The sequence below is a fragment of the Sturnus vulgaris genome, chromosome 1, assembly GCF_052056855.1.
Source record: "Sturnus vulgaris isolate bStuVul1 chromosome 1, bStuVul1.hap1, whole genome shotgun sequence".
NCBI lineage: Eukaryota > Metazoa > Chordata > Aves > Passeriformes > Sturnidae > Sturnus > Sturnus vulgaris.
Window position 1 is genome coordinate 114,837,090 of NC_142243.1, and position 19,482 is coordinate 114,856,571.

Sequence of the window (19,482 nt, forward strand, 5' to 3'; positions counted from 1 at the left end):
TTTCAGATGATTACACTAATTAATAACATAGAACAGCTTTAGCAAATTTAGTGAATGCTGTGATTTCCCTCCCTTTCCTCTTTAGTCTTTCAAGTCTTTATCTGAGCTAGTTGTCAAACAACCTGTGTGGAGCACTACTTACTGCATTTTACCAGAGAAATGGGCTAATTTTTTTCAGGACCTATTTTGTGATTGAGGCAGCATGATGTAGAGCAACGTCAGCCTTTGGGGTTTTCCAGTTTCCCACTGATAATGCAAAGTTAATGTTTTGAATTTGGGGCTTTGGTTCTTTCAAGGATCAGTCTGAGTTACTTAACTTGCCTCTTCTATAGTTTTATGCCAGTTTACTTCAGCTGGCCTAGTGCTGGTGGTCCCAGTGACAGGACTGCCACTGCTCACCCCTCCAGAACTTGCAGACAGTGTTGGTTTGGTTTGTTTTGGGTTTTTTTCAACTAGCTCCTGAAGACTGAGACCAGCTCATGTTTTTTAGTCCTCTGCCTATTTTAGTGGTTTAGATCATTTTGTTCTGTACTTGGTAAAATATCACTTTCCAAGTATTTTTGCTTAATACTCAGTACTTTAAGAAACACTGGGTCAAGAGAACATAATGCATGTAACAGCTGTGCAGAGCTCACCTTAGGGACCCAACCCAGCAGCCTTAACCTGCTTCTGCAGGAGCCCTAGAGGAGAGTAAAATAAGCTCAGCCAAAGCAGGTGAATTTTCCCTCCTAGCCCTCTTCTCAGCCGTCTGTGTCTCTGCAGAGTTTTTTCTGCCTTCTTATCCTCTTATCTTCTTATCCCTCCCTCAGTGGGATGAATTCAGTGTGTCCAGAGAGTTTCTGGGAGAAGAGCTCCAGCAAGGTTCTGTGGGGCTGAACTCCAGCCCTGCTGGCTCCCAGCCCTGACTGCTGACCAGTGATCCATCCTCCTTTGAGCTACCTGGAGACAGCCCAACAGCTTATGCTCAACTTTTGAAACCTTCCTGGGAAGCTGGAGGCCTGCTGGACATGGATGAAGGCCTGCTTTAGTGTTCAAAATTGTGCTTTAACAAAAGGTTACATACTTGTTGCCAGCTACAAGCTGTCAATAGAGGCATGTGTTTCTTCCTTCCATTCAGGCTGTGGAAGCTGACCCTCCTGTTTGCTTGAATCCCAATATAACAGCTCTTTCTTTCAGCTGCCAGTCATGATCCCTGTCACTCATTAGCCTCTCTCTGCTTTCCTCAAAACTTGCCTTAGATAAAAGCATTAGCTTAATTCTCCAGTTATTTAAAAACCTAAATGCTACTCATCTCAGTTGTCCCTCAAGAGATGATCCTTATATTCAGGGGTTGATGTTGACTGACAAAAGATTCATGTGCATTTATGGTGAAGCTGCCCAAGTTATGTTAATAAATTGGCATTCCATTTGTGGATTACTGGGCAACATAAAACTGCCTACATAAAGCTATACTATCTCATTGGCATTCTGTTCAAATAGCTTTTTACCTTTGCTTGTTTAGGCAGTTTCAACAGAAATATCCGAGTACTCATCCGATAGCGACAGCGTGGGAGGAGCAGAGGTGACCCTGGCGACCACTCCTGCAGGATCCAGCAAGGGATTACAGCCGAGGTCGGGAGGGGACACGGGGGATGTCACAGCACGACCGGCCAGCGAGTGGCTGAGGTCAGCACAGGCGCTTCTCCGCAGCCCCGGGAAGCAGCAGGCAAGGACCCCCAGAGCCCCTGCTGAGTCTGCCAAGAAGAGGAAGCTGCTGAGGTAAAGGAACTGTCCACCTTAAGGCATTCTTCTTGGTTGTTCTTTTCTTAAATTATAAGTAAGACTATACTTGCCAAAGTGTTGGAGTGTGTTTCAAGGGTAAGTATTTTAGTGATGCAAATACAAAAAAAACCTTAAAGAATGTCATTTATCTATAAACAAACAAAAAAGGCAAGAAAGAACTATACTTAAAATCTCTGGTGAAAACACTCAGTCTTGAACTCCTGTTCAAATTGATTGTTTCTTCATTTCTGATACTGCCTTACAGACGTGTGAGTGGACATACTTCTGTTCTAGCTTCTAACTGTTTCATTGCTTTGTACCTCTCAAGAAAGCCTGCAAAAAATGTTGTACCTCAGGTTTTAGGATTTTTTTTTTATCCTCTCCAGATTTGTCAGGGCAAAATTATCCAAAATACTGTAGGAAAGGAGTGGATGAGCAATAGTTCTGAAGAGTGTACGACAGAACATTATGTCATATGACATATTCTTAAGGTGAAATTTAAATGCCTGTGACTAAGTTAAATACATTAGGAAAATATGTAACTGCTGAAAGAAGGTAGCCTGAGATGGAGCAGTTGAAGCCTGATGTTCTAGCTAATTCCAGTGCAGAAATGGTCACTTCCTATATTGAATTAATGAAAGTTATGTTAACTTAAATGGTATATGTGAAGATATGCCTCAAGCTGTGGAGACCACAATTGCAAATGATGCTGCTATACATCCCTATTTTTGTTTTAACAATGTGTTTCTCTTACTTTTACAGCTGAATCTATGTACAGTAATCAGTTACTTACAAAGTAAATCTTTAGTTAATAGGTATACCTTATTTTTCTCTGAAATACTCTTGGCTATTTCAAAATGCTGTCTGAGGAAACAGGTTTGGAAGTCCTAATTACTGAGGATCTCTATACGTAAAAGTGCTTTGCTTGTGCAATCAAGCTTTATTTCTTGTTACTTTAGAAAACATGCATACATAGCTGTACTAGGTCAGACCAAAGCTGTAACCCCCAAAAATGCCTTTTAGTGGCCAAAAGCAAGAATATGTGAATGTAATATAAACAGGACAAGTGTACAGTGGTATTTTGCCCAGATGCTCTTTCAGCTTTAAACAGTTTCCAAGCTGTTCGTTACCATTAGTGGGTTTGTCTTTTTCTAAATTCCAGCTTCATTTGATACCTTTACTATCAACAGTCTAAATGCAAAAATATTTTATAGCAAAGATACTCTGACACAAGTGTATAAGAGAATAGATTGCTTTAAAAGCAAACAAAACAACAAGACCAAACCCTACACAATTATATAGAATGTAATCTGTCTGGAGTGGCCAGAGGAACAGAGATTACAGGGTTTTTTACCTTCCATCCTGTGGTTCCACTTTGGGTTCCTTTGGGTACAGGGAAGCAGGCAGGAAATTCCTTAGTTATGAGTATTGTTTATCTAGTTATTTTGCTCATCCAGGTAATTGTCATCTTTTCACTCTTCCTGTTAAGGGCATTAATTCCATGTGTCTCTCCCATCCTTCATTTTACTGCTGACAGAACATTTTCATTGGTGTGATAACAGTGGATATAAGTATGTGTCCTGAATAGGAGAACACAGGTTTTCAGTGCTGTGGATTGAAGGCCAGTTTGGAGAAAGGTTTGTCAGCTCTCAAGTGACAGTCTTTGTAGTTAAATAGCCAAAAGCTGCAAAGCAGTTGTGGGCTTGTCATTTCTCCTTCCTTCCTACCTCTGCTGCAGATCAAGGCCACACAGAAAAAGCAGTGAGCAGGGGAATCATCCTGAAGCTGGATCTGGCCCACGAGCTCCCACTCAGATGGACCATTTGGAACTGCTCAGAGGGTGGAAGAGAGCTGGGCTCTCTTTCTCCAGGCCTGTGCCTAGGGAAGCATGTGCTGAGCAGGTGGTAGAGCTGCCATCTTCCTATGTGAATTCCTGTGCAGTAGGTTCAACTTCAAATCCAGACTGTACTGTATATGCTTATTTCATGGAGGAGTCTTGATTTAGGTAGAGTAGGTCTCCTCCCATTTTGTTTCCCTTTTAAAGAAAATAGAAAATATTTTTATTTTCATATCTCTTAGATTTACACAAGTCAAACAGCAATCTTCAAAAGCAGAGATAATATTTTCAAGAAATTTTAGCTTATATTTTCTATAGATATCTTACAGTCATGCTGAAATCTGCATTTATATTTGCATTGCCTGCTTGCAGCTATGCCTGTGTTACATCAGTAGGTATGTTTTTCTGTACAACTTCAAAGAAACTCCCCTAAAATATCCTCCCTAAACCCCCAAATCCCAAGCAAAATCAAACAAAGCAAAGAAAAAAGCCATCACAATCACTGGAGAAATTCAGATAAATTCCTTTCTACTGTCCTCTCTTCCTGGAAACCTCCTGGTGTTAAAATAGAAATGGTATTGCCTGGATGGGACTAAAGAGTATTGTTTGTTTGACCCTATTACAGATGCAATTGTCATACACTAAAAAAATTGAGATGCAAGCAAAGCTACAGAAATATTCAGAAGTAAGCTAACTATGGGTGGTTAAATTATTTTTTGTGACCCTAGTGTTGGAAATTTCACAATTTGTTGGAAATTCAACACCTTTGAATGTAAATAAAATGAGAAGCCCATCTATGTCTCCAAATCAACATGCACAATATACAGTAGTGCTCCTGTTGAGCCAGATTTGAAGGGGAATATTGCAATTCTGTTAGGGGTTAAGTGGGGTTTTGGAAAACAATTGGTGTCTGAAGACAAGCACGATGAGGTGGAAGCAACTTCTCCCCCTCCACATCTACTGCCAAATTCTCAAATGTTTTATTGTCCCCTGTAATGTTGGTTTTTGTTTTCAAAAGTGTCCTAAGTAACGATTATTCTTCTTTCTACCATGGTCCCTGGGGCAGAGCAGGTGGTGTGTATGGTGGGGTTTGTCCTTCAGGGCTGTTGGTGGCTCTGAAGAGCTGTGCTGTGGGAGATGCCAGTTTGTCACACTGGAGGCAAAGCAGATCATCTCCCACTCACAGCCATCAGTGCCACTGCTGGGGACATCCTCCCCTTAATCCTGGTATTCTGTAGTTGTGTAGTTGCCCTCCTCTGTTTAAACAAGACTGTTGATGGGTGCAGTGGGAATATATAATTTTCCCAGGTGCACTGCCAGATCCATGGCCTTGAACTGCCTCAGTACCCTGTGAGGTACTAAGTGAGTTGAGAATTAGGTGCTACCAGTGGCACTTGGTACTGAGATGAATTGCCATGGTGATCAGGTCAAGAGGTGTTGGGTTTACATGCTCCTGCCCTTTTATTCCATCCCGAAGCTTCAGTTTCTCAGCTTGAGTCAGCACTTCATGGGAAAATTATGCAAATTATTTGTAAACCTGAGAGGAGAGAGTATATATTGCAAAGAACAGTTTTCAGGAAAGCTCTTCTTGTTACATTTAAAATTCTTGTTAATGCTATGGGGTGAAATGTCTAAACTGTATTAGTTCCAATTCTTTCAAAGTTTCTATGTGAAAGAATGGAGAAATGTAGAGTATTGCAAGTTTTAATATTTATTACATAGATTAAATAATTAACTGGATTAATTCAGTATTTGTAGAGAAGAAAACTCAAAATGCATGTGCTCAGCTTCTCTTGTCTGCAAGTAAACCTTTCTTAAAGATTTTATGAATTGTTTACTTTTTCCATTAGGATTTTATTTCCATTGGAAAAAAAAATCTGAAGTACATTGTAGGAAATAAATATCCTAAGTTATAAAATAACTCTGTGTCTAAATCTGTCATATTGCAAGAGCTTATAGTTGTGAAGAATAAGCTTTAGGGTTTTTTTTGTTTTTTAATGCTTGAGTGACTGTTTATAGTTCCAGAGAAACAGGATTTCCCAAGATTTTATTTTAAATTATCTTATATCTACTTGTATGTGGACCACATACAAATCTGATCAACTAAAATTAACTTTTGTTATCAAAAGAAGAGAAAATTACAGAATGTCCTGGTACTGTATGCAGTAAAATGAAATCCAGTTGTCACGAGGCCAACTGAGGTCCTGAAAATAAAGGAAATTGCCAAGGGAAGAGGGAGCTGGCACAAATGAAGCAGACTTTTACTCTAAAATTGAGACTGTTCTTTCTTACATGCATCCACGAGTGGCATGAGGGTGTAACAACAGGCTAGCCCTTTAGATGGTCATGTTTTTATGCTAATTTTAACTATTTCTATAACTATTTAACTTTTCATTGCTAGTGAATTTCTTGTTGGATTAGAAAAATATAAATGAAGAACATCAAGGCTACAGTACAGATATACCACTTGTCATCACTGGCAGGGTACACAGTAAAATTATTTTGCACTTGGAGAATGTTAAAATGCATTTTCTCTTTTAGAAAGTGTGGATGGTTTCACTGGGCCAAATATTTTGTGCTAATGGGGAAAAAAGCACCAGGTTTGTCATTGGTCACAGCCAGCACAGCTTCAGAAGTCCTGCTTGTAAACCCTTCTGTGACAGGGTAGCCCACCTGGTTGATCTAGGTAAGCCAGTAGATGGGATCTTTTGGGACTTTTGGACAAAGCAAAGCTTGTGATACTGTCTCTCACAGCACCTTCCAGCCCAAGTGTCCAGCACACAGCTGGATAACCATGCTGAGTGATGGGTGAGCAGCTGGCTCACAGGCCAGGCACACAGGGTTACAGTGAATGGGGTGACATCAGGCTGGGGTCTGGGCACTAGTGGGGTTCTGCAGGGCTCCATCCTTGGCCCAGTTCCCTTCAACATCTTCATTAACCACTGGGATTCAGGACTCCAAGGGACACAAAGTTTGCCAAAGATAGTAAATTGGGAGAAACTTTTGACTCCCTCTAGAGCAGAGAGGCCCTGCAGAGAGACCTGACAAATTAGAGGACTGGGACATCACCAACTGCATGAAGCTTAACAAGGGCAAGTGCCAGATTCTGCACCTGGGACAGGACAATCCTGCTTGTGTGTACAGACTGGGGAATGAGATGCTGGAAGGCAGGGCTGCAGAAAGGGACCTGGGGGTCCTGGTCACTGGCAATTTGAACGTGAATCAGCAGTGCCTTTTTTTGTGTCTTTAGCAAGTGCCCCATGAAGTGGAAAGGGACAGCTGAGTGTCAGTTACTTCACCAGTTAATGTGAAAGTAGGAGAGAAGATTTCTCTTTACTTTGAAATCAGAGAAGGTGGAAATTGCCCAGTCTTGAGATGGAGATATATATTTGTTTTGAAGTATATGAAGTCCTGTGTATACTATGTATGAGGAGACAACTCAGTAAAGAGTGTTGACTTCAAATTGAAGTCTGTAAAGGAGTAAACTTGGATGAATAGGGGGTTATTTTTGGTAAGTACCCTGCCCTACTTAATAAAAATCATAATAAATAAACACAAAGATCTCCAGCACTTCAGAAAGATTGAAAATTACTTTTCAAAACACAGCAGATTCACTAATGCTCTTTTTTTGTTGCTTTCTATTAGCCTCATTGGAGTTGGGAGATAGGAACCAGCCTGGAAGTCACAGATCAGGCTTGGTTTTACCTTTTGGTGATAGCTGTCACAAAACTCTTCAGTCTTACTGTTAAGGTTTGTGGGAAGGGCAACTACCAGAACCTGAGCTGTTGTCCAGGATGCTGAGCTTTCTTATGGTCATCAAAGTTGTCTGTCATGTGGATATTGTTGAACATGGACAGTAAAGACAATGTGTTGTTTTAAATAAGGTATTTCAACAAGCTCAGATTTCGTATGGCAATAGAACATAAATTGCTGCTTTTAAATCTGTCTGCCTTCATGGAATTAAAGGAACAAAATAGTTGTACTGGAAGTTTTGTGATTAAAAATAAAAAGGTTGTGGGCTGTGGAGATTGTATCTGAGCAGCTTGACTTTGCCAAACAGTCTTTGCATTAACAATTTGCCAAATCTGTTCAATTTGCTCATATTGAAACATTCTGGGGGCAAGCTTGAAGTGCTGGTCAGGAAAGCATACATCCTAAACTAGTTCTTATTGTTTCAATAAAATAGTTTGTAAGTTCCTTTGATTACAGAATTGATGCATTAGTAATCAAAATATATTTGCCAGTTTTATACATGTACCCCCTCAGATGTTGGCTTACATCTTACTGCACAGCCAGGAGTGACTCTGACTCTGTACAGTTCACAGTATCTCACAGTACATGCACAAGTGTTTTACAGTATGGGCACCTGTACTGTTTTGGAAGAAATGAGTAGTTTTCAAATGCTGTTGTCAGCAAATCTGTTAGCTTTTGAAACAGAAATCACCTTTTCCTGTGTTTTATGTGTTTGAGCTAAAAAGGGTGTTGATTCTCCTGGGTTGCAGTGGTGTTTAAACGCCTTTGTTTCTACCTTTTTAAAAGAAACAAACCATAAAGTACCGACTGTTGCTCTGGCCATACAAATTCTTTTTGTGCACCGCATGTCCTTGAACTGTGTTTTCTAATTTCATGAGCTATGAAACAGAATAAAACCAACATTTCTGATGACCAGCTGAGAACCTCTCATAAATGCATTCTTAGTTATATTTTATGTTCTGCGACCAAGCAGATGCAAATTGCTTTATGTTTTCCGTTTAAACTAATTTTAACCACATTTGGAATGTGAATGGAAGGATGATGATTAATGAATATCGGTGTATTTAGCACAGAGGGCTGCTAAGGAAAGTCAGAGTTTTACTTTTCATGGACCTTTGTGATAACTGGTATCCTAATACAGATGTGGTCAGCAAATTACTAATGAAATTGTGAGCATCAGTGGGACCCTTCTGGTTGTCATATCAGGCCTGAAATAGGAATGATGTATTGCTGTTGTGTGCAGCAGCCACAGAACCAGAAACTTGCTTTCTTTCCTTCATGCTGCAGGGTGTTCCTGCCATAAGTGTAACAGCAGTGGGCTTCCAGAAGAGTAGGAACTGATTGGCTGGACACAACCATAGCCCTGTTCAGGAAAAAAGGGGGAAATTAGGGTGTAAGCCAATAATAGCTGCTCTCTTCTGCAGGTAATTTAAGGCTTTCTTGCATTGTTTGAACAAATAAAATACATTTCTCTGACTGGTGACTGTGTAGGGAATGAAGTAGGAGAACACTTATGTTGAACAGTTTTCTTTCAGCAAAACAGGTTTTTGAGCTACTGACTGTACAGTGCATTGCTACAGTCCGACCACAGAGGTCACATGCCGACTCATGCGTGAAAGACTTTTAAACAAGCAATCTGAAAATGCATTTTCCTGCTGCATTTTTAAGCCTAGCTGAGCTGGCATCTACCAGTTCCAGCATGGCTCATGCAGGCCACCCAGCCAGACTGAATTACAACTGCATCTGAGAATGGTTCCCTAGTAAGAAGAGAAACTGGGTGGAGAGTTTGTTGGAGTCTGTAGAACTGTTTGCCCACAAGTGTTGTGGTGTGGTAATATTTCAGTGCTCAATTTTGGGCAAAAGCTTCCATTGCATTTCTGTATTAATTGTCTCTGTCTTAAAGTCCTGGTTGAAACCAGGATTAAACAAGGTTGTTAAGCTTGCCTGGAACTTCACTGGAGCCCAATATTTTCCAAACATTTTTGTTTGTTTTCCTCCTTAATATAGCAGGGTTCATAGGTTGTTAAGTGTGAATTCATGGCTTGTTAAGTCTGGGCTCTTTATTTTGAGGCTTTGGGAATTTTCTTTTTCCTCTGAGTCTGAGTTTCTTTCCTCTCTGCCTCCCACCAGCCATAGAAATGTAGCAACATAAACTGCAAAACTTCTATAGGTCATTTTAGCTTAAATGGGGCTCTTGTATTTCAGAGTTCATTCTGTGATTTGCTGCTTAGATGTTTAGCCATTCTATCTGATAATTCATGTGATAATTATAATTTTGCAAAGGATATAGTTGTTCATTAAAAATTCTGCTGACACTGCTAACTACTTTTTATATAATGTGTTGACTTGTCTGTAGACAAAATTGCTTAATAACTGGTAACCGAAGAGAGATTTTTTTGCAACTCACCTGAAGTCCTGCTTAGCCTTTTTAGCTCCTTCTCAGGTTCTACAGGTGTATCTTCCCAGTTTCACGTTTACGATGTGAGCTTTACCAAGCTATTTGCCTTTAACTAAGCCAAAAAATTTTCTTGATGTGCACAAATAGTCATAAGGTGGTTGTATGCTATCTCTGTTGATTCCTGATCCAGTTTAACTCAAGGACACATTTCCCCTTAGTAGAAATCTTTATTAATATATTCAGTAGTACTTGTGGAGAAACTGTACACTGCAACAAAAGAATGAAGGAGATCTTTATGCAAATAACTTCTTTGAAGCCAAAGAAAAATGCTCAAGCACTCCCACAGTAGTCCAAAGCTCTTTGTAGTAGCCCAAAGACAGCTTCCAACACATACATCTCTTGTTCTTAAAAGTGAGAAATTATGTCTTCTGGCTTTGAATCCAAGGGTAGGAGTTACTTTAGTGTTACCTTAAGTGTATTTGTGCTAGATGCCACTCCTCTGCTCCTCACCTTGGGAATGCTAAATTAATTTCATCTTGGAGAGTGTTCAGACCACTGAAACTGCACACTTGACCCAGCTTGTGTAATGAATCATAGGGTCAAGTATGGGTAAAAGAATATTTTTGTGATCACTCCTTGCCAACAGACAAACAAATCTGTGAGGGAAAAGAAAACCCAACCTGTTATAACTAGTGGTTACACTGGTTTGTTTTGAATTTTCAACTGTCTAATAGGATCTGTTCATAAGTGCAAGGGAAAGTTAGGAACCTTTTTTTACGTTCCTCATACTGGAGATAGGACTGAAAACAATATTTTGGACACCCGGATACTGAAAATGTTTTGTTGCATGTAATTCCCCAAGTGTTACACCCTAGATGTATGTTTTGTTGGGAGTAACTCCATTGGAAAACTCAAAATTAGGAGAACTCATCTACAAAATGTAATTTTGCAGTATGATTCCGTCTCTGAGGGTCAAAGCATACATGCATAGACATACATATACATCTGTCCTGTGGCTTGTCACTTGGCAAAACCAAATACTGGTTCCTGGCAAAACTGAACATTGCTTTATTCTCTGCAGGGGCGGGCTGGCTGAGAGGTTGTGTCGGCTCCAGAACAGAGAGAGATCTGCCATTAGCTTTTGGAGGCATCAGTGTATTTCAGATGATAAAATCCCCTCAGGTAAGGAGCATTACACAATACCATTGTGAAAGTGTTATACCTACATTTATCTATCTATGTCCTATATAGGGGTAAAAGTGAAGTTTGTATTATTTGCTGGTCTTTCCTGACTTGGGTTTAATGCTATTTTGATTGTCTTCTGAGCTAATAATTGCATTGCTGGTAAATATGAAGGTTTTTAACAACTCAGTCATCATTTGAATGTATAAGCTAAAGGATATATTTTTAAGTAGCCTCCATCTAAGTTCTTCACAGCTCCTTGATTTCCAGCATCACATGGGAATTTAGTGTTTTCAGCAGGTTGTAGGACAATTCAAGTTTTAATTTATGGTTGTTCAGATTTTTTTGTGTTTTCTTTTCTTTCTTTATAATTAACCTTTCCTCTTGTTGTTTTTGCTTTTGATCGCTTCTTGCCAACAAAAAAACATGGACAAAAATCCATGGATAAGTGCTGAAATTGTGAATGGCACCAAGAGTGAACAAATAGAGCACAACTATGAAATCTGTGTGAAGCATAACTACAGTGTGCATATTACTTAAAAAGAAACAGTGGGAGTCATGCAAATTAGTTCCTGGTGACTGATAGCACCACCTTTCAGTAGTGTTTCTTGAGAGGTAATGGATTCATGGAGTTTAAGTATAAAGAAGTAGTTAAGTTTTTTAATCAACTTCTGTATGTGTGACTATAGTCTACAAAACGTCAAGCATTTATTCTGTATTAAGCTGACTGCTTGTTTTTGAGCATATATTAACTTGCACTTATTTTTCAGGAAGTCCTCTGGTCTTAATTTGAAAGCACACAGATAAGTGAATTACCTTGAGAGTTTGTCACCAGTTCTACTCCCAAATTTTAAAAGGCAGTTTTTCTTCCAAATTTGAATTTGTCTGGCTTCCATTCTCCTCTTTTGTTTCTTCTTTCTCCCTTTAGTTAATGTGGCATTTTCCCTTTCTGGCACTTGCATAGTAAAACCTCTGCTGCCTCACAATTTTCATAAGCTAAACAGACTGAGCTCTTTGAAGCATTTTTTATCAGTGTTCAAGTGACTTTTGTGGCTTTTTACTGTACCCTCTTGAACTTTTCAGAAGGGGCTTAAGAACAGGGATAGCAATTCTGTGTGTTCTTCCAGTTTTAGTCTCATTAAAATCATTGGCCAGGTCCAGATCACTTCTCAGCCTCCTGGATATTTGAGGCTTGTGATAAGTGTTTGAGTCTGGGTTGGCTTTGGCCGTAGCATGGTGCTAGGACTTCACCTTGAATTGATTATCCAGTATGATTTTGTAACCTCTACAGCTATTTTTTTCTGAGATGTGGCTTCCCACTTTCCAGCTACTCTTTCTGTTTCTTCTGCCTAAACACAGGAAAGTATTTTCGCTGTATCCTGCCTGATTTTACTTAAGTAGTCCAGCTAACCATGCAGTTCAAATCACTGTGTAGCCCAAGCCTGTCTTCTTTTAGTCACAGATTTGCCCGAGTTTGTGGTATTCACACCATTTCTTTATGTCACTGATGAAACCATTTAATAGCATGAGTGTTTACTTGCAAGTCCTGCTGGAGCTGCTGTTACTCAGTTGTAATCCTCCACTGGTAAAAAGCTGTAACTGCAATTCACAACATTAACTGTCAGAATTTTAGCTTTTTGTTTTTGCATTCCACTCAAAGATTATGTTATTCATAGTGGAAATGGTTGATTTTTCTTAAGAAGGTTGTATGTTTTAAAGTTACATCCAAGCTGTTGGCTAAAGCTTGATCTCAGTTTCCCACTGGAGCTTTAGAGGGCTTACATCCCTTGGCCATTTGCATGCTGTGTGTTCAAAATGCCACCCATGAGGAATAGCATGTTGTATTTCTGACCTTAATTCCTTACTTATTTTTCCAGCCACTTTGCCAGGCTAGTTGGTCTCCAGTTATTGTAAGATGCTTTGTTCACCCTTCCTGAACAGTAGCACAGTATCATCATCCTTTCAATCTTATGAAATTTCACCAGTATCTGAATACACTCTAGAAGGTGGCATCAGGGAACCAGAGATGTCTTTAGCCAGCTCCCTTCAGGCATGCTTACTTAAAACTTTGGGAGGTTCCTTCATCATTCTTATGTGGTGTGAGGACATCCTCTTGCTGCTTCTCAAAAATGGAACAGAAATAGATATTGAATAGGCTTGCCTTTTTAATAAAATGAAAAATTTTAATGCACTCTGTAGTAACAGACCTGCAACACTGCTAATATGCTAATATTCTTTTTGTCCTAGTTTCACATGTGTCATTACAAAACCTTGCGTTTGGCTGCTCACCATTTTGTTAGACCAACTTCTAGGCTGAAATATTCCATGCTAAACATCTGCCCCTGGCTGAATTCCTTTCTTTGATTATTTTTCTTTCTTTCAGAAAATGAGTCAGAATTCGTTAGCATTTTATGAGAAAAAGGCTATGGGAAAATACCTTGCTCTATTCTTAAGTACATTTAAAAAATTCTGATGAGTGTCTGTAAGATGATTTAGTTTTGGCAGAAGATGAACTATTTCTGGGATATGCCTTTTCCATCATAACAAAAAATGTACAAGAAGTCTTTAGGACAAACTAGTGTTTCATTTATCCTGTAAGCATTTGCTACAATTTCTGAAAAATGCTGACTGTGCCATAAATTTAGGAATACATTTCAACTTCATAGCTTCAATTTTGCTTCCAATTCTCAATCTTTATTCCAAATAATCATTAAAATAGCTGTGATAATATTTTGGGGATACTTTTTCATCTGGAGCAAAATTTTTGACAGTTGTATTGTTAGAACGACCGTAATGTTTTGTGTCACCAAAATGAAATTGGTTTTTGGAGAACATCGGTTGGAATGGTTGAAATTTTAGTAATGTAACTAGATAACCTTCTCTTTGCTTCTAGTCAGGAATGTGAAGTGTCAGCACAGCAAATGCATGCCACTTTCAGCTTTCATCTCTTTAGGTTCAAGTTAAGACTGTCTCACTCATCTTAAGAATCTTCTTGAATTTTGTTTCCCCTTTGTTTTGCCCAGTAATATTTCTAAGCCACACTGTTTCCAGGGCTGTTTCTGACTTCGGCACAGAATTAAAGGAAAGAACTTTTCAAATGACAAACTCATTTGAGTCACTGAAGAATCCTGAAGATTAATGTGGAGGATTGAAGTAACTTAGTTGCTGGGAGAGCTGTCACGTCATTTTGGATATCCCATAGACATGTAGACCAGAAGTTCATTGCTAAAGCAGCGGGGAGCAATTTCAAATGAGATTGGTTTAAAGTCCTCCTTACGTATGAGAATTAAGGAAAAATGTTTCCAGAAGTTCCAGCTGTCACCCCCATTAGACGTTTCATATTGCAGAATTTTATGCCTTTATTTTGCTGTTACTTACTTTTAGGTTATATCCATGTCCATATTACTCAAAACCGCCAAGTTTTCAGCTTTATTTTTTAAAAAAATTCCTGTCTGTTACCTCCCTGACCCCTTTCTGTAAGTAACCATTGTGGTTTGGCTGCCTCTTGGTCACTGGGATGAATCACTGCCCAGAAGAGAGCACCTCCTTTCAGCACGCACGTTCTGGTGTTTATGCAGCACACAGGGTCTCGCTTTGGCTGACTCATTCTGCAGGCTAGAAGAAACCTTTCTGCTTTCTCAGATTTTGACAATTTTGGGGCAGAGTCACATTCTACAGCTGGTGCCTGTGTTGGGATAGGCACTCACTAAGGATATGGGTTTCTGCAAGGTGAATCCCATTTCTGTAAATCAACGTAACCATTCCAGGCAGAGGCCTGAAGGGAGTTTGCAGAGTTTGCCCGTGCTACACTGCATTGGTTGGATGCTTTCTGTGGCTCACTTCTAGCAGAGGCAAATGTCAGGCTCTGCCACAAATCCAAAATTTTCTGTTCCTCACAAGATGTAAGAGGGAGGCTGAGGTGCAGGCCACATAACAGCAAGTCTCTGATCAGCCAAGCTGATGGTTTGAGGGTACTCTGTGCAGGGGCTTGTAGACCATTTGCAGGCGTTTTTCTGTATGCAGTGCTGCAACTTCCCCATGAAGTTTCCTGTTTGGGCAAAGAGGAGATCTGGACAGCTGAAAGAGAGAAAAAAAAACCAAACCAAACCCACAACAAAAACCCAAACCTTTTTCCTGTCAACATGTGCTGGGAGAAAAAGTGTTTTTCTGAGTTGCATTCAGAGAACCTTCCTGTCTATAGGAAGGGACACTAATAATATTAAAAGCAAATTCATGTAGATTGCTACTGTAACTTCTGAAATTCTGCTTTCTATACATCTTGCCTCCTATTGGTTTTGTTTGTCTTGCAGCTATCATCAAAACAGTTTTTTTACCTTAAATGCAGAAACATTCTATTCTCTAGCATTTGTAATCTGATGCAAGATTTGCTGTTTGTTGATCCAAGGTTAAGATTCATTATTGTGTTACAACTGAATTTGAGTAGTGAACTGACAATAAAGCAAAACCATTGATCTTTCCTTCCAAACTTCAACTTCCTTTCAGGGAAAAGTGACCTTCAAAGGACAACAAATTTTGAGTTTGCTGAGGCAGGTGGAACACATACATGAGGGGAGGAGGATGAAGCCCTGGAGATGAGGACAGGGTTTCACATGTAACACATTTTCAGGAAGGCTGAAAGGCTAGAGAAGAGGATATAAACAAGCAAGCACTCCTCCTCTTCCAGTTTCAGTGACTAGTTAGGATGATGGGAAGAAAGAGTTTTAGCATCTTGAGTGCCATGAAATTTGTACATGATGAGAAAACATGGGTAGCTCTTAACATAGTTTCCTTTACTATGTAAAATTCTTCTAAAAAGACAGAAATCTGAAATTTGCTAGTTGTTGCTTATTTTCTTAGTTCTTGATAGTTTATTACTTAAGAGTTAATACTATAAATTAGAAACATGGCAATATTTTTTTCCTAGCCAATTTGTTGAATTTGTTACAGCATTGGAAAGGAAAAAGTCAAATGTAAACTTGTCTTTCTCAAACAAGAATTCTTTGTATTGTTTTCGTAGGAGAAACAATAATGACATGCATAGTCTCTTTAAATAGCTTTCATATATTCTTATAAGGAATGTGTAGTGTTTAAAGTACAGCAGACTTTTAAAAGTTTATATAAATGTGGCAAGAAGCCATCATGCCTATGAGAGACTTGGTGTGTTTCTGAGAAAAATATTCTTGAATGGCTTCAGAAGTTACCAGCCCAGGAAGAATAACAAGATGTATAGATCAGAATAGCAGCCAGATGGTTTTGTACTGGCTGTGAAAACCTTGTAATCCAGACCTGGTTTTCAGCATTGACTTTGAATTACGAGGGTCTGCTTGGTATCTACCTGCTTGCTGAGTTTGTTAAGGCTGCACCTGCAAGTTATACATGAGGGAGAAGGAAGAACAATATTTGGATGCCAAGGAAAAGAATATTTTTGTTTTGATTTATGCCTGTAATTTGACATTTTATACTTTTTACGCATAAGAATGAAAGTAAAACTTTGTGGCTTAAACCAGAAAGCAGTTGGCTATTCTTCCACTGCAGATAGTATGTGATGTCCCAGGAGGGTGTCTACTAACTGCAGTTTTGGAACCACATTTGACTATTAGAAGTTAAATGATGTTGGGATGAAATAATGCCTTTAAAAGAATAACTGAGACAAATTTAGAAGAGTGTTGCTAGTTTACTTTATTAAACAAGGCATAAAGTGGAATTTTCCTTGTTTCCTTTATAATTCCATAATATATATGACCTATTCAGCTGAACCAGAGGCAGAAAGTGACTTTCATTCTTTGTGCTGTGAGTACTATTCCCAACGTCAATTGCCTACAATTCTTTGTACTTTCCATGGGAAAGTTTATTTTATAAAAGCTTTTACCTAGGATTAGTAGAAATTTGACTTGAGTGTAACACCTGTATTTTGCATACTGCATATTTCTAAAGAATATCCCAGTTAAGAGAAAGTATAACTTAACTTCTCAACCTTTTTTTTAGAAAAGTCAACTAGTTATGTCAAGTGCAGTACGAATTTGCTTCTAAACTGCAGTTCATGTATACTATTTGTTTGATAGTTCTTTGAGCAAAACTAATGGTAATTTGTTTTCCTTAAAAGTATCTGACCTTTCCCCATATTCAGGTATCACTAACATAAAGAATTGTGACTGTTTAGTGGGTAAGAACAAGTTGTCCTCACTATTTTTGCACAAAGCATCTATTTGTTAGCAGTTTTTCAAATATTAGTGTGGCTTCAAGCAAGCTCGTCTTCCTCCCTTATGTCTTCTTATGAGTTTGTCATGGCTTTATTCAGAAAGCTCTACTTGCATAAGAGTAATTTTTTAAATTGATTTAAAAGGAAGGTGGTGAAATAGTCTTCCTTTTGCCTCTTGTCATGCTTTTGCTTGCTCTCTTTTATCCATGTGACTTGTGAGGTAAGTCTTGTGGCTGAGGAGTTTTATTTTGGCAGTCTTGCTTTCCATGATAGTTCACATGTATACTTGTAGGTAGGTGTATGGTCCTTATTATTGTAGACTTTTCATTATCACAATAGTAATGATTTCCATTCTCCGTCATGCTTGGATATGAGTTGGGATTTTTTCTGGAATGCTCAGTGGAGCAGAGCCATTCACTGCTTGGCATTTTCCTAAGCTCCAGTTTTCTTTTATGTTTCTAAGATGTGGTCTGTGTTGTTGTAGTTCACTGTTTTCTGCATTGGTACTATGGCCTTTGTTAACTTATTTCTGCCTTATGTCATGCAATGGTTACATTTAGTTATATTCAAATGGGCACGTGGCATCCTTCAGCCCAGTGGGTGAGATGCGTTCTTGCAACATGGCAAGATTTTTAAATTTTCAGGAAGAATGGAAAATTGAAAAATTCAGGTGTACTTGCTGTCCTAGACTAAATTTTGCTTTGTTTTGCTCTTGTTGATGTGGTGGTGTTACTGTTACTTCTGCAGGTGTGATCTTCATGGAGGTGCACTGGCTATCCCAGCTGACACGTTCAAACCATGCAGAATTTAGTTTGCTGTCCTGAAACACTTTGTCTCACTCTGTAGGTCTTATAGAGATTGCTCTGCTGCTGGGGTTCTATTGACTAGCTCTAAAGAGAGTTTGTTCCCTTTGAGAACTTCCCATTTAAGGCTACAGGTGCTCTTTTGGAACACTTGAACAGTAGCATTTTAGCAAAATTCACTGGAGTGAGGTGAAACTGCATGTGGTCTTACTGATACTGACATTTGATGCATTTCCATACATCAAGCACATGGATTGTCTCCTTGCAGTGTGTTCAGCTTCTTGTCACTGTGTCACTAGAGAAACATAAAATATGTGGTTCCCAAGAGATCATAATTTCTATATTTTCCTCCTCATTTGTCTTCCTTATTGGTAGTTACAGAGTTATTAAAACAAACTTTAGAGTTGTATTTCAGGCACTGAAGCCAGAATGTCTGAACATTTGTTTTTTTTAAATTCTGCTCCTCAATGTTTTTTTACTTCTCTTGTCTCCAAACTGCTTTTTGGTTGTTGAGAGTCAAAATAGGCTGGCTTTCTTCTTAGCCTCATTCCTAGGCTGCCCTTGGCATGGCCAGTGCATCATCTGTGACCATGTACATACAGCGTTGATGTGGCTTAAATCTATGTGTCTGCTGTGAAGCCACTGTGTTAGGTCTGAAGATTAAGGACATTCAGTCTGCCAGAGACTGTAGAGTCATCTGAAGTCTTCAAAGGGCTCAAGACCTCAGAGTCTGTGAGATCCAAAGGAATGGGGAGCTTTTTTTCCCCTTTTTTATTTTTTCTCCCCTCTTTTTTTTCTTCTTTTTGTTTCTTTTAAACCCTCCTGGAATTCAGAGTAAATGCAGAACATCTGCAAAGTACTGCGTCAACATATATTTTGATGTCATGGTATATGACTGAAGGGCAGCATCACCCTGTGTACTAAAGTAATAAGCAAAAATTAAAATAAGTACCCGAAGAAACTGATGCATTCAGTGTGAAATTTGTTTGTTCATCTCCCAGGCACTGGAATTATCTTTGTTTGGGCTGCGTCATGTCTGGGCTGCATACTGGAGTGAGAAGCCAACATCCCAGAGGACACCTAGAATTAAATAATTAACTATATATGTCAGAGCAGTTCTTTTAGGTGGTTAAACCAAAATGCCTCCAGCTTAGGATCCTGTTTCTGGCAGTGACAAGAGCTACCAAAATGCCTAGAAAAAATGATAACAGGGCTCATGCTTGATGATATTTTCCCAAAGTATTCTCCCAAATACCTCCCGCAGATCTCTGATTTGCGGACTTTCTAAACCAGAATTACTGTCTGTGTTCTTAGTAGCTCTAAATAAGTTTTTCTCCTACCAAAAAGTTACTGGTTGTTTTTGTGAACCCATGCATACAAGATAGACCTGTTTTGATCACATAATTATGATCATCAGGCTTGTTTGGAAATGATGCCCGAGGTGATTGCCAGGTTTGTTCCATTACTACTGTTGCCAAAAAGACCTTTCCCTGTGATTTCAAAGGTTCTGCTAATAGTAGCAGTGAGAGGTTGATGTTTCATTTGCTAG

General features: G+C 39.1%; 1 protein-coding gene across 3 annotated transcripts in view; it reads left to right on the forward strand.

Moving 5' to 3' along the window:
• The window catches only part of SPIDR (scaffold protein involved in DNA repair), a 193,852-nt gene that overhangs the window by 50,162 nt on the left and 124,208 nt on the right, over positions 1 to 19,482 (forward strand). For all 3 annotated transcript variants that reach the window (XR_015807293.1, XM_014874307.2, XM_088174758.1), the window contains exons 6-7: positions 1,502 to 1,758; positions 10,831 to 10,931. Coding sequence is in view for 2 of the 3 variants with exons in the window: in XM_014874307.2 (XP_014729793.2) it covers positions 1,502 to 1,758; positions 10,831 to 10,931 (358 nt within the window). In the remaining variant the exon portion in view is untranslated. The remainder of the gene's footprint in view (positions 1 to 1,501; positions 1,759 to 10,830; positions 10,932 to 19,482) is intronic.